The 21,545-nt window shown below is 37.8% G+C and overlaps 1 protein-coding gene across 23 annotated transcripts in view; it reads right to left on the bottom strand.

Annotated features, from left to right (window-relative positions):
* Adgrl3 (adhesion G protein-coupled receptor L3) overlaps positions 1-21,545 on the bottom strand; it is a 762,557-nt gene that overhangs the window by 274,102 nt on the left and 466,910 nt on the right. For 17 of the 23 annotated variants that reach the window (XM_029477382.1, XM_029477362.1, XM_029477367.1 and 14 more), the window contains 2 exons: positions 18,137-18,151; positions 15,143-15,943 (listed from right to left, as the gene is read on the bottom strand). In XM_029477382.1, the coding sequence (XP_029333242.1) occupies positions 15,143-15,943; positions 18,137-18,151 (816 nt within the window). The remainder of the gene's footprint in view (positions 1-15,142; positions 15,944-18,136; positions 18,152-21,545) is intronic. The other 6 variants (XM_029477372.1, XM_029477365.1, XM_029477373.1 and 3 more) reach the window with 1 other exon arrangement.

Raw genomic sequence — 21,545 nt, 5'->3', positions numbered from 1 at the left:
GATGGAGATGAACAGGGTTGCTTGTTAAATCTCAGCACATCATACTAAGATAGTCCAAAGTGAGTCATGATGTAATACCTCGTTTGTATTGGAAATGAAGTAAAAGGCTTCCCATGGTGAACCATATAATATTAATAATAACAATAATAAAAACACCCATTCACAATAGATTATATTTTTCTATTTAAAATGATTGCTATGTAGATGTCTAAATCCATTCGATTCCAGATGTAATCACCTGGTATGTGAGCTAGGATTTTCCTGCTCAGTAATATCTCATCTACCAATGTGGCTTTCCTTGTCATTGTCATCTTCTCTACCATTAGTGATTAATCATTCTGTGGGGGGAGTAAACGAAGGACAAGGAACAACTTTCTAGTCTAAGGCTCATGAATCAATATGCTGATTTAGTATTGTTATGCAATTCAAGCCACTTACAAATATGTTGTACACTATTGAGCCAAGTTACATAATTGGCATGTTTTTTTCATTAAAACTATCAAATATTGAAATACTCATAGGGCTTAATAAAAGTTAACTTAGTCAACATTTCTTCATCCCCTGAGTATCAGATGAGATTTCGCTAAGTATCTTATTTAGCTTAGAGTAAATCCATGTCAAACACAACTTTTATAGGACTTCTTTTCATGGCCACGACTTGATTTTTAATTGTGTTGTCTGTGTTGTCTTTATAACTAAATAGTATTTTTTTAAAATTTATTGAAGCCCAGGCTCATATTTTATCTATCAAAGCCCCCACGTAAGTGTTTAGCACATATATGCACTTCTTCAGTGTTGAAAAAATGAAATCAAATATTTTGAGTATGGTCATAACTCATCTAGGCAGAACATTTATGGAGAGACTTAATATATAATTTAGAACTGCCACTTTTCAAAACGTCTATTGCCTGTCTTATATTTCTTGGCTTTCATAACTTTTGGCAAATTCTACTCAGATTATATTCCTATTTGTGACATTTATAAACAAATTAGCATATTTTTCTTCTTAAAAATACCTTCCTGTACTGGCTGGTTTTGTGTGTCAACTTGACACAGGCTGGAGTTATCACAGAGAAAGGAGCTTCAGGTGAGGAAATGCCACCATGAAATCCAGCTGTAAGGCATTTTCTCAATTAGTGATCAAGGGGGAAGGGCCCATTGTGGGTGGTGCTATTCCAGGGCTGGTAGTCTTGGGTTCTATAAGAAAGCAGGCCAAGCAAGCCAGGGGAAGCAAGCCAGTAAGTAACATCCCTCCATGGACTCTGCATCAGGTCCTGCTTCCTGACCTGCTTGAGTTCCAGTCCTGACTTTCTTTGGTGATGAACAGTAGTGCAGAAGTATAAGCTGAATAAACCCTTTCCTCCCCAACTTGCTTCCTGGTCATGGTGTTTGTGCAGGAGTAGAAACCCTGACTAAGACACTTCCTTAAGTCTATGGGAATCAAGCATATACTTACTCCGTTTGCATGCTTGCCTCCACACAGAACCACATCTAGTGATGATATCACAAAATACTACAGAAACATCACCCTCTACAATCATATTAAAACCCCCAATGCATCATCAGAGACTATACTGAGTCGCCCATGTGAAGTGCAAATTTAACCTCTTTGGGGCCCTTAGGCAGACTGGATGTCACATTTAAACACTCTGACAGTGTTCGAACATTCACTGTATTGATTACTACATGACAGTCTAGTGCTTGGACCACTGAAGTAAATTTCTGGTAACACCCAGTCTAGTAGCAGAGCCTAGGGACACTTTCCTTATCAGAAACCAGAGTTCTTAAGTGGGTTTATGACACAACAAACTCCCTTATAATTAGAGGAGAAATCAGCAGTCACTATGGGATGCTTTCCAATTATGGATTTCCTAGTGCTTGAATTAAGATGTCTTTGGAACACTCAGACTGTTCCTATCAATATGTCTGAGTTAGCTCCTAGAATTCCAGTATCCCTGGTGAGCTGCCTGTCTCCTTTACTGGCAGAGTTGTCATTATCTATCATACCAGATTTATTATTAAAAATGAATGGCTTGTTGTTGTTGCTAAAAGACAAGTCCATTTTCTACCATGGGGTATTTTTAGTCAACAGAAGGAAAATTACCAGAGAAATGGCAATTAGCATTTTCAGTATGTTAAAGAATATGTATTTGTCTGCATTAGTCTTTTGAAAGCAGAATACCGAATGACCCTCAAATGATATCTTTTAAATAATCTGACCAATTTCCCTCTTTTCCCAAGGCATATTATGTTTATCTACAGATGACTGCCATTAATATTTTTAGCATTACTTATTAAGACTCATGTCTTCGAGTCTTATTCAATATTGCTAATTAACTTCTTCATTACCATAAGCATGCTAGGAAGCCACACTACTTTCTCAATATCTTTAAACGAATAAACAAAATTGTGCAATATAAACACAAATACGGCGGCAGCTCATTGTTCATACAGATCCACACATAATGGCCAGTGCTACAGCTATAATCAGTGAATATTATCCTTACTCATCATAAAAAAGCATGGTAAGAAAGGGAATCTATACAGCTGCTGACATCAGAATAAGAGGGAGCATGTATCTAGGATGTATCTAGGATGCTGCCTACACTGCATCTCTTCCCATCACAACTATAGATGCCCACCCAAGGATAACCCATACCAAAAGGAGGCCAAAGCAGAGGTTAAACTAGAGAGAAGAGATCTTCCATTAACTATAACATTTTGTTTAGTGTTGGGGCACACTTATCATTCTAGCACTCAAGAAGCTGAGGCAGAAGAATCGTGATGAGTTGTAGCACAGCCTCATCTGAGCTTCAATAGTGAAACTGCCTAAAATGAATAAATAAATGAAATGCTATTTCATCACATGCAATAATACTTTGATACTTTCATGGTCAATATTAAATCATGTGTGTGTGTGTGTGTGTGTATGTGTGATATAAACATATAAACACACACACACATACACATACACACACACACCATAGATATGGCTCAGTGGTTAAGAGTACCTGCTGCTCTTTCAGAAGACCTGAATTTGCTTTTCAGCACGCACAGTAGGTAGCTCATTGCTGCCAATAACTGTAGAGAATCTGGCATCCTCCTTTGGCTTCTAAGTGTACCTGCATGCACATATGCATGTGTCCCTGTGGACAGACACACACACACACACACACACACACACATACACAATCTTAACATCAGAATGTTTAATTCAGTTGGGCAAGCTCACCAGATGTTTGTTTTCAAAGAGAAAAATGAGAAAACTAAGGCTAGACCAGAGCCTGATTGGGGTGGCAGGTTCTCTGGATCTGTGCATCCTTAGAGACCTCCTTTGGCAAAGAAAAGTGTCAATCACGCTGGTTCTAGGAAGGCAGAATAAATTAACACAGCCAGAAAGAGTGGTGGGTGGGCCTCAACGGGGCAACACAATGTTTCAGAACAGTTCCTTACCCAGCCATGCTTAGGGAAATCGGTGAAAATGGCTGGAAGAAAGCACTCGTCATGTGTGACATATTACGTGCTAGCACACCTGCAAAGATTAGCCGCCTCGATGAAATATTCAAATTGTACTGCATTCCATTTTTCAGGATGAAATATACCTTTGCCTTAAAATATGGAGATGTGAGGATTTACCTGCGGTAAGATGGAACCCCACTGCTTACATTTCAGAATTCCTTCCAGTACAGTAACAGCTCTAATTTGTCTTTCTGCCCACCCTTAACAACACCCCTCCAACATGGGAACAGAGCAAGATCATTTGCAGAGCTCTGTGTGATGGCCTAGGCGCAGAGTTCTTCTCATCGTGCCAATTTCTCCCATCTATTCAAGGTGAAGATAAATGGCACCCTGCTTTGCCAGGACAAGCTCACAAAGGGACGTGTCTATCCTGGATCAGGCTGCTGCTCTTCTCTGACAACCACGCAGACTGTAATTCCATGAGGACACAAAGCAGAAGCATTTAATGAAACAAAGTGATGTAGTTCTTTGTCAGAGCAGCCTGAGCCCACAGAGGCGGCAGGATACACATGGCTCTGCAGCATCCTAATGCACTCACACTAAGCCAGAAGCTCTACTTGACTGTTAATGTGCCTATTTCGGTGCTGCTTCTCTATCTAACACAGAATCTGACTGCGCTTGGGACTGGTTTCAAGTGCTGGATTCAGGACTTAGGACTCTGATAAGATGAAGTGCAGGAAAGAGGTAGAAGTGACCATTTTAATATGTTCCCAGAGTGACACATATATCCTCCACGCAGTGAGTCATTAGATTTGGAGTTTGCCCAACACCTACACAAAGATAATCATCAAAAATACTCACAGGGGAAAAAGAGGCAAAACATAATGGTATTCTCAGAAGAGTATGAGTCTCTTTATTAATCTACAGGGGTCGTGTTTTAGACAGTAATACTAAAATTTTCAACTACTTGTTCAGAATAGATTCTGGGATCTACTCTCACTATTTCTGAGTCAATCCAGGGACACTTTAAATTTGTTCCACATAATAACTTGAGTACCTTTTGACCACAGGGCTGACATGTACCCTATATGCACATACATACTTTTGTTACACAAAAATATGAAAAGATTTTGCCAACAGACAGTTGCTAAAAATGAAAGTGTTTTCTTTCCAGATAATTAAATAAAATTGCAATCCAAAACTCTAATAATTCTCTACAAATGGTTTTTTTATATGAATATTACATGACTATGGCTGCCAGCACTGGTTCTGTCACCAAGAGCATTGAATTGTCCTCAATGAACATACTCCTTCCTAAGGACGAAGAGTAAGATATACATGAGGTGATAGCCATATGTTTCTATGAACAAGTGCTTGCCAATAGGAGCTTGATATAGTTGTCTCCTGAGAGGCTCTGCTAATGCCTGACAAATACAGATGCAGATGCTCTCAGCCAACCAATGGGCTGAGCATGGGGTCCCCAAGTGGAGGAGTTAGAGAAAGGACTGAAGTTGCTGAAGGGGTTTGCAGCTCCATAGGAGGAACAACAATACAAACCAACCAGTACCCCCAGAGCTCCCAGGGACCAAATCACCAACCAAGCAGTACACAAGGAGGGACCCATGGCTCCAGCTGCATATGTAGCAGAGGATGGCCTTGTCGGACATTAATGGGAGGAGAGGCCCTTGGTCCTGTGAAGGCTTGATGCCCCAGTGTAGGGGAATGCCAGGACAGGGAAGTGGGAGTAGCCGGGCTGGTGAGCAGGGGGAGCGGCATGGGATTTTCTGAGGGGAAATGAGGAAAGAGGATAACATCTGCAATGTAAATAAAGAAAATATCTAATAAAAAGTTAAAACAACAAATCAAAAACAAAAACAAAAAAAGAAAAGTGAATACCCTAGACTAGCGATTTTTAATTGATTTACTATTAAAGCTCAAAGTACAAAGTTTAATTTCATATTGATTAGAATGGTTTTTATATTCAAATTCAATGAAGGTATATTGATGCTTATGATTTTCTTTCTATCTCTTTCCCCCCTTTTTGTTTCTGTTCTCATAAGCGTCTGGTGAAATTGAATGAAAGCCATTGTGGTATGAGATTACAACTGGACCATGTACTGGAACAGAGCATAAGAAGCACTTCTCAGTTCTCTGGCAGGATGGGGAAGCCACTGCATGGCACAGTCTCTCTGGGAGCAAACTCAAGAACATGCTAAGTGCTGCTTAAGGACTCTCTAATCAACAGATGGAAACAGACTCCAGCATGGCCAGGACTTTTAAAATTACAATAGTAACTCTCAGTCAAAGTTTTATTTTTTGGCTTTAGTTACTAATGGTCAACTGTTCGCAAAAGTAGTAAATGGAAAATTCCAGAAACATTTCCTGACTTGTAAACCAAACTGTTCTTGTTTCTGAAGTGAAAAGCATTGTGCATTCTCCTCCAAATTCACACTGTATTCCTTTGCATTCTCCATGTGCCTCTGGCTTAATTTGCTAGATTATCAGTTGTGGCACCGCAGTACTATCACCAAGAGTCCAACCATGCCATCAAATCCAGACGGGTTAGGACATATATTTTATTTCATTATGATTTATTAATTTCTTACTGCATCTAATTCATAAACTAAATACCATGACTGGTGGGAAGGCACAGGGAAGACAAAGTTCACGTCAAATTCGGTGATATTTGGTGACTCCTGCCTCTACAGGGGCTGTCTGAATGTAGTCATTGTGGATGAAAGGCACACTATTTTATCCTTAGCTCAAACAAGAAAGTATCAAAAAATAGGGCAGAGCTCTTTCTTTCACATTTATTTCCTTAACAATATTTTGACATTTTTCATTTGCTCATTACAATTAGAAGATGGAACTTAGATTCCTAAGACCTACCATTTTTTAAAAAATTAGCCTTCAATTCTCATCAAATGTAATATTAAAACACTCACATTGAATCAGTTTTGTTTAGCTCTAGGTATTATATTCCTTGCTGAGGCTCATTTTTCCATAAAAAATAAACTAAGTGCACATATTCATATACTTCTTTCTCATTAACATATCTTTGGTTATGAAGTCCCCAGCAGAAAAAAAAGTTTTCATTATCCTGTGTAACTACAGTTAAGTTGTTCTCAGAAATAGTCTACATACTTAATATTCCAATTATAAATGTATAAGTATCCCACATTCTGTCATGTTTCATATTATTAATCTCTGGAGGTTAGTTCAATCAACCTTCAGATGTAATATTTTAACAATGAAAAATATATGGTAGCTCATTACTCCTTAAGGAAACAGACCTCATTCATTCAATGTTCGATTTGTTCATCAAAGGGAAAGCACACTTATTTCCTTTGTATTTCTCTCTTCCTTTTTATCTCTATTCTTCATCCTAACTTTCATCATTTTGCCAATGCTGCCCAAAGATAATGTACATGAGAATATAGGTACATTCATGTGTGATTTCAGAAAATGGATAGAACCAGCTTAGGAGATATAAAGACAGCAACGATCTAGTTCTCCAATCTCTAAAGTTCTTAAAATTGCTCAGAATCTCTGCAAAGTTTCCAACTAATCCTTCTAATCCTCCAGTAATTAAATCTGCATCTTCAAGTATTTCCAAGAAGTTACCACACCAAGGTACCCCATCGCAGAGACCACACTATCGGATTCTCATTTAGGCTGTGTGCTGTGGATAATTTCTTGAGATGGAAATATGAAAGAATCACATGTTTAGGATTCCAAATTTAGCTTCTTTGGTTCGCATTTACGTTTATAAACTGAGTCTCTGGGGACTGCTGACTTTCTAGGATTTTTAAGGATAAGGTATGCGAAAACTAGCACAGTTGGGTTGGTGGGAGTTCTAAAACACTAGACAAGTTTGCTGGTCTTCACTCTACATTAAGTTTGGCACAGATTTTCTCACCCTCTTCACTTTGACTTCACCCCTTCCTTTCACCTTGCATCTTAGTATGACTTTTTCATTATTCTAAAGCATGGGGACAACATGACAAAGCTAAGCTTGCCAGTGTGACAAGGTCTGTAAATACAGCTATTTTCTTACATTTACATGTGGATAAGATGTTTCTCTGCATCATCATCATCATCATCTAGAGACTTTTTTTAAAAATGTGAGACAATGTCACTCTCTTTAGACTCACCAGAAGAGGGCATCAGATCCCATTACAGATGGTTGTGAGTCACAATATGGTTGCTGGGGATTGAACTCAGGACCTGTGGAAGAGCAGTCAATGCTCTTACCTGTTGGACCATCTCTCCAGCCCCTAAGATTATTTTTAAAGGCTTGAGTTTACAGCTAAAAAAAATTAACTCATGAAGTACATTGTGCAGAAAAAGAAGTACAAAATAATTTTGATTTGTATCTTCAGCAATAGTCATAGATTCATAGTATGTGTGAATCTGTACTGTTGCATAAAGATCATGAAGAGATACTCAGTTCTTCCAAAGCAAATGTAAAGAAATGCTCTCCATTTGTTTTCAGAGGGATCTAATAACATAACAAACCCCAGCCTATACAAACAGACATTATTATAAATTTTTAATCTATCATTTATGTATCTTGAGTTACATCATTTATCAAAATTATTGGAGCCTTTTGATATCTTGTGGAGTAGACTTCTACTGAGAAAAGTAGATTTGTACTTAAGACCCATGCTTGTGAGCTGTTATCTAAGGTACTTGGCCACTACTTCAAAGGTTTGAAATCAGACATTAAACACATAGCTATTTTAGCAGCTAATATAATTTCAGCTGAGTCTCTTTTCTCGGTTCTCGTATGGACTGAAGGATAAGAGTCCAACTGAAGCAGTCTCCCTACCCCCATATTCAATAATAACATTCTTGCTACTGTTGCCAAACATTATAGGAGGGCTCCTAAGGAGCTGCAGAATTATTTCAGTTCCACCTGTCTGCCCTCTGGTGGACGTGCTAACGAGCAGTGCAACTGCCTCTCAAGACAGGTGGAGAGCGTGAGAACCCTCATTCACCAAGACATCATCTTCATATGCCCCTGAATGTTAAGTGCAGAAATAATTTTGATTATCTTCTAATAGGTATTCATTTATTAGCGGCATCACTTTGTAGGGAAAAAAAAAGAAAAAGAAATCCTGTATCTGTGACCCCTTTTTCTATCACTAGCACATCTACCAGGAAGGTCATTCGGATGTCAGATTCTTAAGAAACACTGGGTTGGTTCAGCTGTAGAAACGGAGGGCCGGTACAGGACTGTAGTTTTTAATATTCAGAGGCTGAAGCATAGATGATGTCATTCTGGAAAGCTTAACCCTTAGTAAGATGAGAGAAAAATACAGGAGAGGTAAAAAAAAAATTGTGGGAGAAAATTAATTCGGTTGACTTGGAGTTGGGAGATTTTGTTAAGTTTTCCCTATGCTTCCTGGAAACAGCAGCATCAGCAGTGTCAATCAGCAGCAGCTGTCACCACAAGCAAAGGAGAAGCATGGGAAGAATGGGAGGGAGCTCTCCCACACATAGAAACAGCTGATGAACAAAAACTCCAGCTGGGACCAAGATTAGCAACAAGTGGTGAACGTTGTTTCTTTTTTTTTGCAAATTTCACTCAGCTACAAAGATGGAGGCAAACCAAACTTCAGAAACAGCAAGGGATCTCGAGTGGAACCAAGTAGTGACTGTAACCTGCCATCCCGTGAGCAGCCTGACTTAAGATATCAGTCCTTTCCCACTGTTTCCTGTCTCGGGAACACCACCTATAAGTTAGCCATTCAACAAGCAGATGCAGCAAACAAACAAGTGGCGGTTTCAAAATGTTCAGGATTCTCTGGCCAGCACTCACAATTACTCAGCTGTCAAGGTAAAGGGCTCAAATATATGATGTGAAAATTACATTTTAATGAGGTGTCATGTGTGTTTAAAGCTCTTATTCATCACTACATAGCCAGAACTTCTGCAGGAGACAGGAATGCACTAATTAGCATATTATAAGGACCAGAAGGTTCACCTAATCTGCATTGTTCAACTGTTGTGCACAGGCTGTGTGCTGTTGCTTAGATCCTGCTCCCTTCAAGCAAGTAGACGAGCTCTTCATTTGCATAATCTAAATGGGTCTCTGAAAAAATGCAGATTGTATTTGGGAAGGAGGAGGAGGAAGAGGAGGAGGAAGAAGAGAAGGGGAGGAGTGGAGAGTGGGGGAGGGATCTGGCCCGCAGCATCTGTCTTCAGCATTCTTTCCACAGCACATATTGTCCCATGCCTTTGTCACTCATGTTCCACAAATAGACTTGTATATTGTAGCCACATTAAGTTTAGGAAAATTTGAAGACAGGATTGTCTGCCTATTCCTATAACAAACTTGACTTCATACTTCTGTGGGAAACTATTGTAAATTTGACAAGGGTTGCCCTACATTTTTATATGGATAGTTTAGGAGGAAGCTGTTTGAGGCAAAGCAAATATCTTACCCCTCACTCCATTTCATTAATCAATAGTAATGTTAGCACAAAATGGGTTGGGAAGAAAAACAGCAGAGACAGAGGGGAAGGGAGGAGAGGAGAGGGAAAGAGAGAAAGAGAGAGAGAAAAAGAACAGTGACCAAAAGTCACCTAAGATCCAAGACCAAGACAAAACTCAAATCTGGTAGGACATCTCATAGTTTCAGAAATATGATTCCCATATGAGCATCACTCAAGTCATCCATGAAGTAATCAAGTGTTCTTGACGATGGTTAATGTACAAGGTAGAAATATAGATATGTAAGGTAATGATGGGTGTACACCACACATTGGTTTGATCTGATAGGATGTTGACATCATTAAAAATAGATTGTGAAGAAAATTCTAGATTTAATAGTCACAGATCTGCCGCTCTGGGTAGATGGAATAGTTCTAGATCTGGCTCTCTGGCCAGCTGGACATTCACACCTACTTTAAACTCTACAGTGGCTGCTTGTAAGTGTTTTTTTGTTTGTTTGTTTGTTTTGTTTTTTGTTTTTTTTTTAATTTTATTTTACAGGTTACCACACACTGAACATCTGATTTTCACACAAAATGCATTTTCAGTAGAGGACAACCTCCATCCTGGTGTGAACGTAAGACAGCTTTCACTTTCTTTAAGTTGAAGGAATCCTCGCAACTCGTCAACTACTGGAAATTTAGTCACAATAAAAAAAGAATTCTTTGAACAGCTGCCACCTTCATCCATATCCTAAGACCAATGACTTCAATGTCTCTTAATTGCTTAAGCAGGAATGTGTATTAGGTGTTGATGTGCTTCAGGGCATCTCTTTAACACACGCTAAACTTCTTTTAAAATTAAAATTATGTATTTAACGTGTATGCGTGTTTTGTCTGCATGTATGTCTGTCACCATATGAATGTCTGGCCCCTACGGAAGCTAGAAAAGTTCTTGTATCCCTTGGAACTGTAGTTACAGATACAGTGCCCATGTGGGTGCTGGCAATCAAACCTAGGTCCTCGGGAAGAGCAGCCAGTGCACTTAAGTGCTGAACACCTACCTCTCCAGACTCTAAACTTCTTCTGCACTAAGAGAACTGACAGCAGAGGGTGAGGAAGAGGGGGTGGGACTGGGAAGAGTGGCAAGATTTCAGAAAGTGCCAAGCAATAAATGTTCCAGGCAAACACCGCAGAGGGCCACTCAGGGAGCGTATGAATAACATTTTTATTCTGTCTGTGCCTGAAAAAGCGAGTCTAGAAAATTTCATTTCATTCATGCATGCATTTCTGAAATCCTTCTGCAAATCACTGTGGAGCACCTACTGTTTATCAAGCAGTCAAGAAAGGCTGTAAATAAAAATGACTAAACAATATCCACAGGCATATCTCATTGTGAATCCAAGTCTTATTAGCATCTCTCAAAAAAAAAAGATTTACTTGGGGATTCTTCACACCGAGTTCCTTAATGTGAAACATATCACATTATTAATATTTTTTAAAGGAGATTTTTTTTCAGATGTAATTGAAGCCAAACAGGAATACTAAATAGCAGCATCACTGAGACTTTCTATTCATTTTCAGAGTAATTTCATGCTGAAAAACCACACCGAGTGACAGTTTTGTATTTGATAAATGCCTAATAAACGATGAAAGGTTAACGTTCTGAAACTAATGTTTTCTGAGAAAAATGAAAAAAAAAAAACCAAAAAACAAAAAAACAAATATTAAACCTCTAAGCTTTTCTAAGAAGAATAAGTCTTAAATGTCTCCCCAAGACAAATGTCATTTACAGTCTAAAAATAAACACTTGAATTAAGTTTTTGTAGGATTTAATTTAAAATTATTTTCTTCACACACATGTTGGTGAGAACAATATTTCACCAAGATTTCCTTTAAGAAAGAAAGCAAACATACTTGTCTGTCATGGAACCAAACTGGGGGGCTCTTCACACTCTGGGAATTAAACTCTTAGGAATTAATTGACTGCCAGGAGATGAGGAAGGGATTAGAACAAAATGGTTCCAAAACCACTTCTTAGACTAGCTCTGAGGAGCAAAGGTTGACTCGCTACTACTCCTAAACATGTTTCATAAAATAAACGCGCTGGAGAAGCGATTTCATGGTGGAAGACCAGGTATAAGTTGGAAGGTTCAAATCTCTGTTATGCAAAGTTACTGCAGCAAAACTATAAACGGTGTCTGATACAAAGAAAGCTTAACACAAAGAAAGATATATTTCAAGAGATTGTTATAAAGAAAACAAAAGTAACTCTTTACATGAAAATCTGAGAGTCCAATTTTTTTTTTCGTCTAACAGAACACAGCTTAAATGAGAGAAAAACCACCTCAGCTGTATACCAGCAAACAGGAACTACAATCTTGGTCCACATTTTCCTCTTCCTCATCCCACCTTTTCTTCCTTCCTAAATTTCTGGCCATAAAATATTTCCTTTAAATTGAGATTTCTGTATACTGACATAAGAAAGCCCACAGCAAAATGGCAGTAAGCATTCACTACAGGCAGCTGCCTTGAAAAAAAAAAAAAAAACGGTAGTGTAATTTACCCTGAAAAACCCCCAGCTAAAGCTGTTTTTGTGGAAGAAGCTGAGCAGCTTCTATTAATGCTAATTGACATCCTCATATCCACACATACCATGCATAAAATTTACTTCTACAGTTTTGCTTTCCACCTCGGCATTGCAGTAGGTCCAGTGCCAAAGGACCAGCGTTTTAACTGGAGTGTCCATGCATGCAAATTGATACTTTTTTGGTGATTATGTTGACAAATTCAATACAGGTGGAATCCCACTGTTTGCAAAACGGACAAAGTTTTCTAAGTGTGGTCATTCTAAACCATGAAAATTGAGTCTCTTTTTTTTTTTTTTAAAGAATTAAGTTAAAACAAAATTTCTAATTTTAAAAAATATTTTCACTGCAATAACAGAATATTAATGACTGTGACACTAGTGTAGGACCGCAACATAGCCATACATTAAGTCCCACAAAAAACAAATTTAAATATAATATACATATGCTTCTGGGTGCAGACTAGGCTACTTTTGGCAAGTACCTAAATGGATGGAAGGAAGGAACAATGTTCATTTCCAAGGATAACTTATAAAGTCTGGATGAACAATTGTGTTTGTTTGTTAAATTCTAAGTAGCAATACTAATGAATTTTAGATTTAGTCCAGATAAAAATAAGATCTTTTAGCTTAGCCAGTTAGTGGTAGTGTACACCTTTAGTCCCTGTACTTGGGAGGCAAAGGCAGGCAGATATCCCAAGTTCAAGGCCAGCCTGGTACAGGGATATAGATAGAACCAATAGAAGTTGAGATGTGTTTATTCTTGAACTACAGCATGACCAACTGAAGTTGGATTTTTTTTGTTTTGTTTTGATTTGATTTTCACTAGAAGTTACTTCATGCCTCAGTGGAGTAAGAAAAAAGGATGCATTATCCATAAGCAGTGTATTCACAGCAACAATACAGTTTTTCATTTAAGAAGATCATAGAAATGATATATGGACTCCACACAATTCTCTAAATTACTGTGTGTGAATGGGTTCTCACTGGAGACACACACCAAGTGTGAGAGCCTTACCAGTGCATGCTGCAGCTAGTAATGTAGTCTAGGAGAGTTTGCATTTACTCTTTAAAGAGATGCTAGAATCTGTTACTGGAGACACTGCAGACTTGGCCTTCTCTTTTGTAGAAAAAGTTAATTCAACATAATATCAGCACGATGAATTTCGGAAAGACATGACATCACACTAGCTGAGCTTCCTAAAGATTAGAGAAAATGGTACCAAATTCGTCATTTGCTTTGAGGAAGAGGTAGAAAGCCATTATTCATTTGTCTATTCAACAAAATCCCATTGAGCCTTATTTCTATGTACACAATATATTAAATTAATGTCAGAAAAGAAATAATGATCAGACATATACATAATAAAAGGCTGAGTGGGGCATGCTTATTGGACATAATGAATGTAGTTCTGTATGAATTATGTGTGTCTAATGAGGTAAGTTAGAGAGTGAAATGCTAGGCTCATAAGAATTCAGAAAATTAGAAATAGCAACAACTAAACTTTCTTTATTTTTATCAAGACCAGGATTATCTGTGTAGTCTTGGCTGTCCTAGAACTTGCTCTATTTAGACCAAGTTGGCCTCAAACTCGAAGAGATCCACTTGTTTCTGCCTACTGAGTTCTAGGATTAAAGGCATGTGTTACTACCACCTGGCAACAACTAAACTCTTAATGACTTTATTTTCATTCATTATATTACTTCCAAAATTCAGTACACATTAACTTGGATAACAGTATTATGCCATGTTACAAAATTACACTTATTGATTTTTTTAAATTTATTTTTGAGATAAGATCTTAGGCTGTGGCTTAGTCTCTCCTGAAATTCAGCCTGGCCTTGAACTCTTAGCAATCATCTTGTCTCAGCCTCCCATGAGCCGAGTTTTACAGGCATGAACCACCATGCCCATCAAAACCTAATAGTAAAAATGAAAAGCATGAAGGATTTTTTTATATTCATCGCTATATAATATTAAAAGTCAATAGTATGTTCTAGAAGGGGGAAGTATTCAAAAATTTGAACTTAAAGATTATTTCAGCTTAATCATGACAGTGTTTTTAAGTATTTATATTTATTCAAAGATTTGAATGACTGTATTTATGAATTATTAAGTAGGTTTGCTGAGACACACGTACTTCTGAAGCATCCATACTTGCCCCAGGGTAGGTTTTATGTATCATTCTTTGTGGGGTAGAGTTGTTCTTGTTCAGCTCCGGTAGCATTCTGGGGAGCTAACCTTTTGATATGATCCAAATGGAAAATAAAACACTCTTGAGAAGATTCCACAGTTAATGTGACAGGACAGATGCAATCTTAGCAGAAGCTGTATTTAGTTCATCACACACAGTAATAACTATGCGAGAAAGGCACGTATACCTCACAGAGCAGCTTGAGTTAGGAGAGAAGCCATGCAAAGGACAGAGTCCCTTCTCATGGCTCCACATTCTTAGAGAGCAAATAATTGCAACCAACCTTTTGAAAATGAAAAGAAAATGAATATTCTTTTTTAGATTTCCCCAGCCAGAAAATTGAATAAAATATTAAAATTCATATTACTGAGAAAACAACAACAACAACAAAGAACCAAAAAACAAAATCCTGTAGCTTTCTCAGAAAATTACCAAAAAAAAAAAAAAAAAAAAATCAAACTTACCTGATCTACTATCCAGAGGCCCGAAGTCCAAAGAGTATTTCACAACATGGTAGTTATTCCACACATAGAGCAGATTGTCCCTGGGATTGTAATCCACAGCTGCTATGTACTGGTAAGAGTTAGGAAAGGGTACATCCACCAAGCTATCCTTGCTTTGGTCAGTGTTGTAAATGTAGTCAATCTTATTACCGGTGGCCTCGTTGTCATCATCCTCATATACAGATTTGACCACATACAGAATCCCACAAATCATGAATGCATTGGAAGCTGACCTTTTATCATAGGCAGTGTCCCATGTCCCCTCAATCCGTAGGGTGTAAGGGTTCAACTGGCTAATGACAATCTTGCCATTGTTCTGTTCTGTTGCATAGATTACCCATAATCCATTTTCATCCACTGCCAAGTCTATGTCGGACTTGCCACCCCATCGGTATGGGGAGGTGTCATGGTAATTAGCATTTGCTATGATTGCCTCTCCACTCTTTATCCTAGTCCTCAAATCAAACTTTACAATGTTCCTCGTCCGCTCCTTGTTGAAGAAGAGGGCACCATCGTATACTACAAATCCAGTGCCATCCACTCTGTGAGGGAGCTTGTAGGTAGTTGTTGGCCTTCCAGCAATGAAGTCATCTTTGGACGAATACTCTGTCAGGGTGTCAGTCCTGTAGGGAGTCCAGGGCATATAGTAAATCTTGTCAGAAGCCTGTAGAGGGTCTTTGCACCATGCCCCAGATTGGTGGTCAGATTCAAACAAGTGTTCACTCTGGTACACTCCTTTTAGCAGTCCAGGACAAAGAAAAACTGTCAGGAGGGAAAGAGTTATAATAATAAATATATTAACTGAACCATTTTTTATCTGTTCTTATTTTCAGCAAACAGAAGGCAACTCTAACAAGTGATACCCATCACCAATTATTTTGTGGCATTAGATTTTTTTTTTTCTATACAAAGCATCCTTCCACATTAATCTTGGATTTTTGCCTCTGAGCAATTTGGTGTCACTTGTTGGGAACAGTTAGCCTTTTTAGAATCAGCTGGACTTTCCTGGTTTTTACCTTTGCAAACACGTACTTTGATGCACGTCTGTAGTGAAGCATATGTCTATGACTTCTATAGACATATAACAAAATACCGAGTTCACACGTGATGCTTTTACTAGTTCACTGAAGAACTGTATGTATCTCGTTTGAGAATGATAATCCATTTGTTTCCACTCTGTTGAGATTGGCTGTTCAGTAGTTATTTATCATTAAGGAACAGATAGCCCCCATTATTATTATTATTATAAAGGAAAAGATCTGCAACACAGGCCACTGAATCTTGTAGCAAAAAAAAAATTAAAAAAAAAAAAAGATCTCAAAGCTGCTGCAACACACAGAGAGCATGCAACCCATTCAATTAAAGATGAGTGATGGATGGATACTGGAAAGAAAAAGAGAAAGGGAGAGAAAGAAAGGAAAGGAGGAAGGAGAAAGGAAGAAAAGGTGAAAGGTTACAGAAAAGAACCCAGGATCTAGATTTTAATCAGTTAAAAACGTCCTGTTAAGTACAGTATTACTGGAGCTTAAAAACATGTACCTTTTACTGTTACATGAGAAAAGCACTGGAAAACGAGATTACTTGCTATATTTTGCTGCTCATACTTCAGAAGGAAAATGGGCAGGAATCTTATGATTCTCTCTCTCTCTCTCTTTTTTTTTCTGTTTAGTATGATTCACTGGAGAACACTGTTAAGTATGGCGGTAAGAACACTTGGCAGGTTCATCTGAAATGAAGGGGCTACAAAGCAACGTTTCCCAAAGGGTGGTTCTTGAAGCAGTTGTGCCACAGCTGAATGCTGCGCACAAAGAAAACAAAAACAAAAACAAACAAACAAACAAACAAAAACAAGGGACTCGTAGCCCCATTCAATTATGACACGGGGACAGTAAATAAAACCGTGTCAGGGATTATAACAGTTAGGTGAGTGAACTCATTGCACAATTTGGTCCTGGGAGCCTTTCCACGGAGCCACCTTGGATGAGCGTGTTCTGCAGAACCTGCTCTGGGAAGCGTTGCTTGCATTTATTTGCAAGGCAAACACACTGAAAAAATAATCATGCAGCCTGCTGTTAGGTTTGAGATTATTAGAATTTTCCTGGGTGAAAAAAAAAAAGTTAGGAGATCACAAAGAATTGAATGTTGACCTGCTTTTTAATGAACAAAGGATTATCCTTTTGGTGTTAGTGATTAGCTCCTTAGAGTAACTAGAAATACAGAACCCCTGAAAAATAGTATAAGAGAAAGCTCAGCTATGCGTTAAGGATTCCTGAAATGAACGGATATTCCTAGGATACTCAAGAAATGAAATGGTTTTTGTGACAAAAATTTGACCTTCAAAATCTGCAAAGATAGGGGCCATTATAAATTTATGATCAATAATAATATTGATGGCTATAAAACTTGGGGAGTTTCAGATGAGAGACTTTATTATAAATATATTACTCTTTGATTCAAAATTGTATATAGCTGTCATAAGTAAGACTGGGCCCTTGGTTAATAACAGCAGATGAGTTTACATGTGTTCACAGTGGTGTGGCCACAGTCACTTATGTCATTTGACATAAGTAAGAAGAAAATCTTCTCCCCTTTCTCCGGTAGTTAAGAATTAATGTAGACGGAGGTGCACAGCAGAGCTAAGGGAAATTAAGAGAGACTGAGGAACAAATCTAAAGCAGTCATTATTAACCATGCCCACTGGATTTCTAACTACTGGTTTCAAATGAAGAGGAGAAAAATACAGTGTTGATGATCTCATAATATTAATAATCTGTGTTAGGATCAAAGGAGCAAACCAGGACTGGTCAGTAAAACAGATTAAAGTGAAGTTGAGCAGCAGAAGTAGTGAATAAATTTGCATAAAATAAGAATTAATAACATTATTGAACTAAATGTTAAACTGTTAAATAACTTAGCCTATAAATAGTATATAATTTATGAAAGGTATTTAATTACCTTTTTGTTCCACTTCTATTGGAGAGAGAGAAGTAAAGAGAGAAAGAAGAAAAGAGAATAGATTAATGGTACGGTATTGGCCAAGTACTTTTAATTCACCTTTTCCAAACTGAAAATAAATAATTTACTGCAGTCATGCTTGCTTAATTGAACACTATGGTGGTTTTTTTATTATTATTATTATTTTTATTTTTAACATTTCACGAAAACAAATACTTTCCAAATAAACATAAGGTTTAGAATCCATCATAAACAGAAAATTACTGTAAAAATGAATATGGGGAAAGCAATAATCATCATAAGAACACCTATAGGTACATTTGAAAGAAAGATCAGCAACTTTCACTCAATTGGGTTAGTTCCACTTACAAATACTATGGTGGGTACCACTACTTAAGAGAATAGCTCTGCTGGTTTTGTAGCTCACAGAGGCGACCTGTTTAGAAGAGGTTCCTCTGCAACTCATTTCCTAGGACCATGGACTTTGGGTAGCTTGTGAGACTTAAAAGGCAACTTGCAAAGCTACAAGCAAACGCAGGAGGATCCTACCCTGAGAAAACGGATGCACTTGGAATTGTTCCTGAACCAGCGTTCCATCAGTGCCCCACCCCTATGACATTAAGATGGAAAAATACTGTCTCATAAAAGACTCCAATCAGAAGAGCAATGTAAATAATGAGCGACAGCCTCTGCCTGGCCTTCTCTAAAATTCTTAACTAAGTCAATAAACACACAGAACAGGAGCTTCTCAGAGATGTTCTGTGGGTGTTGATTTTAAAGGTGCCGATAAAAAAAGAGAAAATGTGACAGAACCATGAAACCTTAATCTTTGTTACTTTATAAACAGATGCAATTTGCCTTCATCCTAATGAGCAAAGGAGGCTGACCCGAGAAAGGCAAAGATTTGGAGGAAGAGTTGGCTCATACTCAAATATGAAAAATCACAAAGTCCAAAGGAAAAAACAAGGCAATTTTAGTAGAAAGGGTTACTTAATGATCTTTAGTACATTGAAAACTCCACTGATACTTCAAACAATAAATACTACATTTGGATAAGAATATTTGACTGCATTTGCTATGCTTTGACATAAATTCTTATGGATTTGTTTTCTTTAAAAGAAAATTGTGTAGACTTCTTTGAAAGGGTAGTATTATCTTTTAGAATAAAAACTGGTGTGCATGCATTCATATACACATATACATGATACATGTGTATGTTTATATGAAGGTCACATCCTACTCATTTACATATATGATTTTCAGCACTATTTCTACAATTCTTTTAGAACCACTATTACAGGATTACCACCATCTGCAGTTACTCTTTATTAAGTGACTACTAGGCTGTGGGTCAGTATGAGCCCAGGGAAAGCCTTATCTAGGAGACATTCCGCTGAAGATGAAGGGTGGTAAAGCCAGCGCCTGCCAGCTCTCAGGGTGAGTTCATTCTGTCATGATGGAGATAGGGCCTGAGCTGGAAGAATTTTCTCCCATAGCGACAGCATGGGGTGTGACAGCAAGAAAAACAGGATAAATGCAGGCCACGCTGTCTGTTTCTGGATCATTCAAATTTGCTGAGACCCAAACTTCAGGGGAAGGCAGAAAGCAAAAAGCTAGTAAGCAGGCTGCCTAGATTCCTGCTGCCATACTCTTGGGGCTCTAAGTCAAGTAAGGCTGTAGTTTTGGTTACTGGGCAACTGCCTTTGCTAACTCAGTTTGGACATACTATGCCTGTCACAGATCAACAGTCCTCTACTACAGCTAATTACAGCAAACATTGAAATTACACACCCTTTAATTCTGCTTTTAAAAACAGATACCTTTACTTCAAAGATGCATATCAAATTTAGACTAAAAACAAGACCATATTCAACCTGACAATGAGGGGAAGGGCAACTGGCACCTTAAAATTGACTTAATTGAGAACTTCAAAGTTTGAACTTAATGCTCATTATAATAATTATTGAGCTTGGGAATGGGAAGTTGACATTTTCAATTTCTACCCTAAGAAGGATTTCCTTGATTTTTTTAAAAAAAATTCCCATACCTCTTTTAAAAATACTAATATTTATATTCTAAAATACCAGAACTTCATTCATGTTTCACCCAAAAAAATTATCCTTCAGAACAAATATCCTAATATGTGTTAGTGATATAGTTCATTTGTTTCAAGGATTTATTTTGATTTATTTATGTAGTTATCTCTCTCTCTCTCTCTCTCTCTCTCACACACACACACACACACAATCTCTTTCTCTTTCTCTTTCTCTCTCTCTCTCTCTCTCTCTCTCTCTCTNTGTGTGTGTGTGTGTGTGTGTGTGTGAGTGTGTCTCTGTGTGTGTGTGTGCCTGTCTGTCTGTCTATCTGCATCTTTATTGTTCCTGGAAGAAGCCACTAGAATCCCTGGACCTAGGCTTACAAATATTAGTGAGCTTCCTAATATGGGTACTGTGAATCAAATTTGGGGTCTTCTGAAAGAGGAGTGAACTCTATCAAGTAGGAGCTGTCTCTCCAGCCCCATGATAAGTTTCTACATACCTGCAAAAAATAAACTTAGTTTTAAATTAGGATACTAGGGTACACTTTAAAAGCTGTACAAACATACATCTATTGTATCATGTGAATACCATCTTATAGTTCAAGCTTTACTCCTCAAAAATATTTGATCTCCTTAACCTCAGTTCTAATTTGGTAAAATTTGGATTTTCACCTTTTGTATTAGACTAATTTCTAGGAACTCGGCATGCCCTGTGGAGTAAGTCACTCTTGCTTTGCTATTTTCTGCTACTCAAAATGAAGATTGATTACTCAGTTCTGCTTTGGAGAATAATTACTATGGTCTTGCCATGTCCTGACTGGCTGTAACTCATTCATCATTTATTTGCTATTTTCAAGGCTGGAGTAAAGCAGTCCTATAATTTAAGTCGAAACAAGCTCACACAAATCTTATTTCCATAACAAAACCTGGCAAGATGACATCATTTGTCAGTAAAAAGCTTGGTAACATTTAGCATTGTACAGCCTTAGCTGAGTCTATGCTAGATGCTAACCTACCCTGGACTGGAAAAATCAAATGAAAAGGAGACAAGAAACAAACCCAGGAACGTGTCTTTTAGAAGTACATAACTCATGGCATGGTACAGACACCTAATGAGTAGCTCATGAATTAAGTACATCATCCAAATGAAGGTTAGTGCTTCTGTGTTTAGGTATTTTCAACATGCTAGAGCAATAAGTGGTGAACCTGAAGTTTTAAAACCCAGACTGTAAGATCTTTCAATACATGTATCAGGAAAATAAAATACAGGAGGAAGTAACATCTCCAACTTGGTCTGTGTAAAACTGGGAAGAAACAACACAAAAGTGAAAGACCTTGCTTACTCTACTGATGGAAAAAGAAAAGCTTTTC

This window comes from Mus caroli, chromosome 5, assembly GCF_900094665.2.
Source record: "Mus caroli chromosome 5, CAROLI_EIJ_v1.1, whole genome shotgun sequence".
In the NCBI taxonomy this organism is placed as follows: Eukaryota; Metazoa; Chordata; class Mammalia; order Rodentia; family Muridae; genus Mus; species Mus caroli.
Note: the sequence above shows the minus strand (reverse complement) of the source record. Positions and strands in the feature narration are given on the sequence as shown.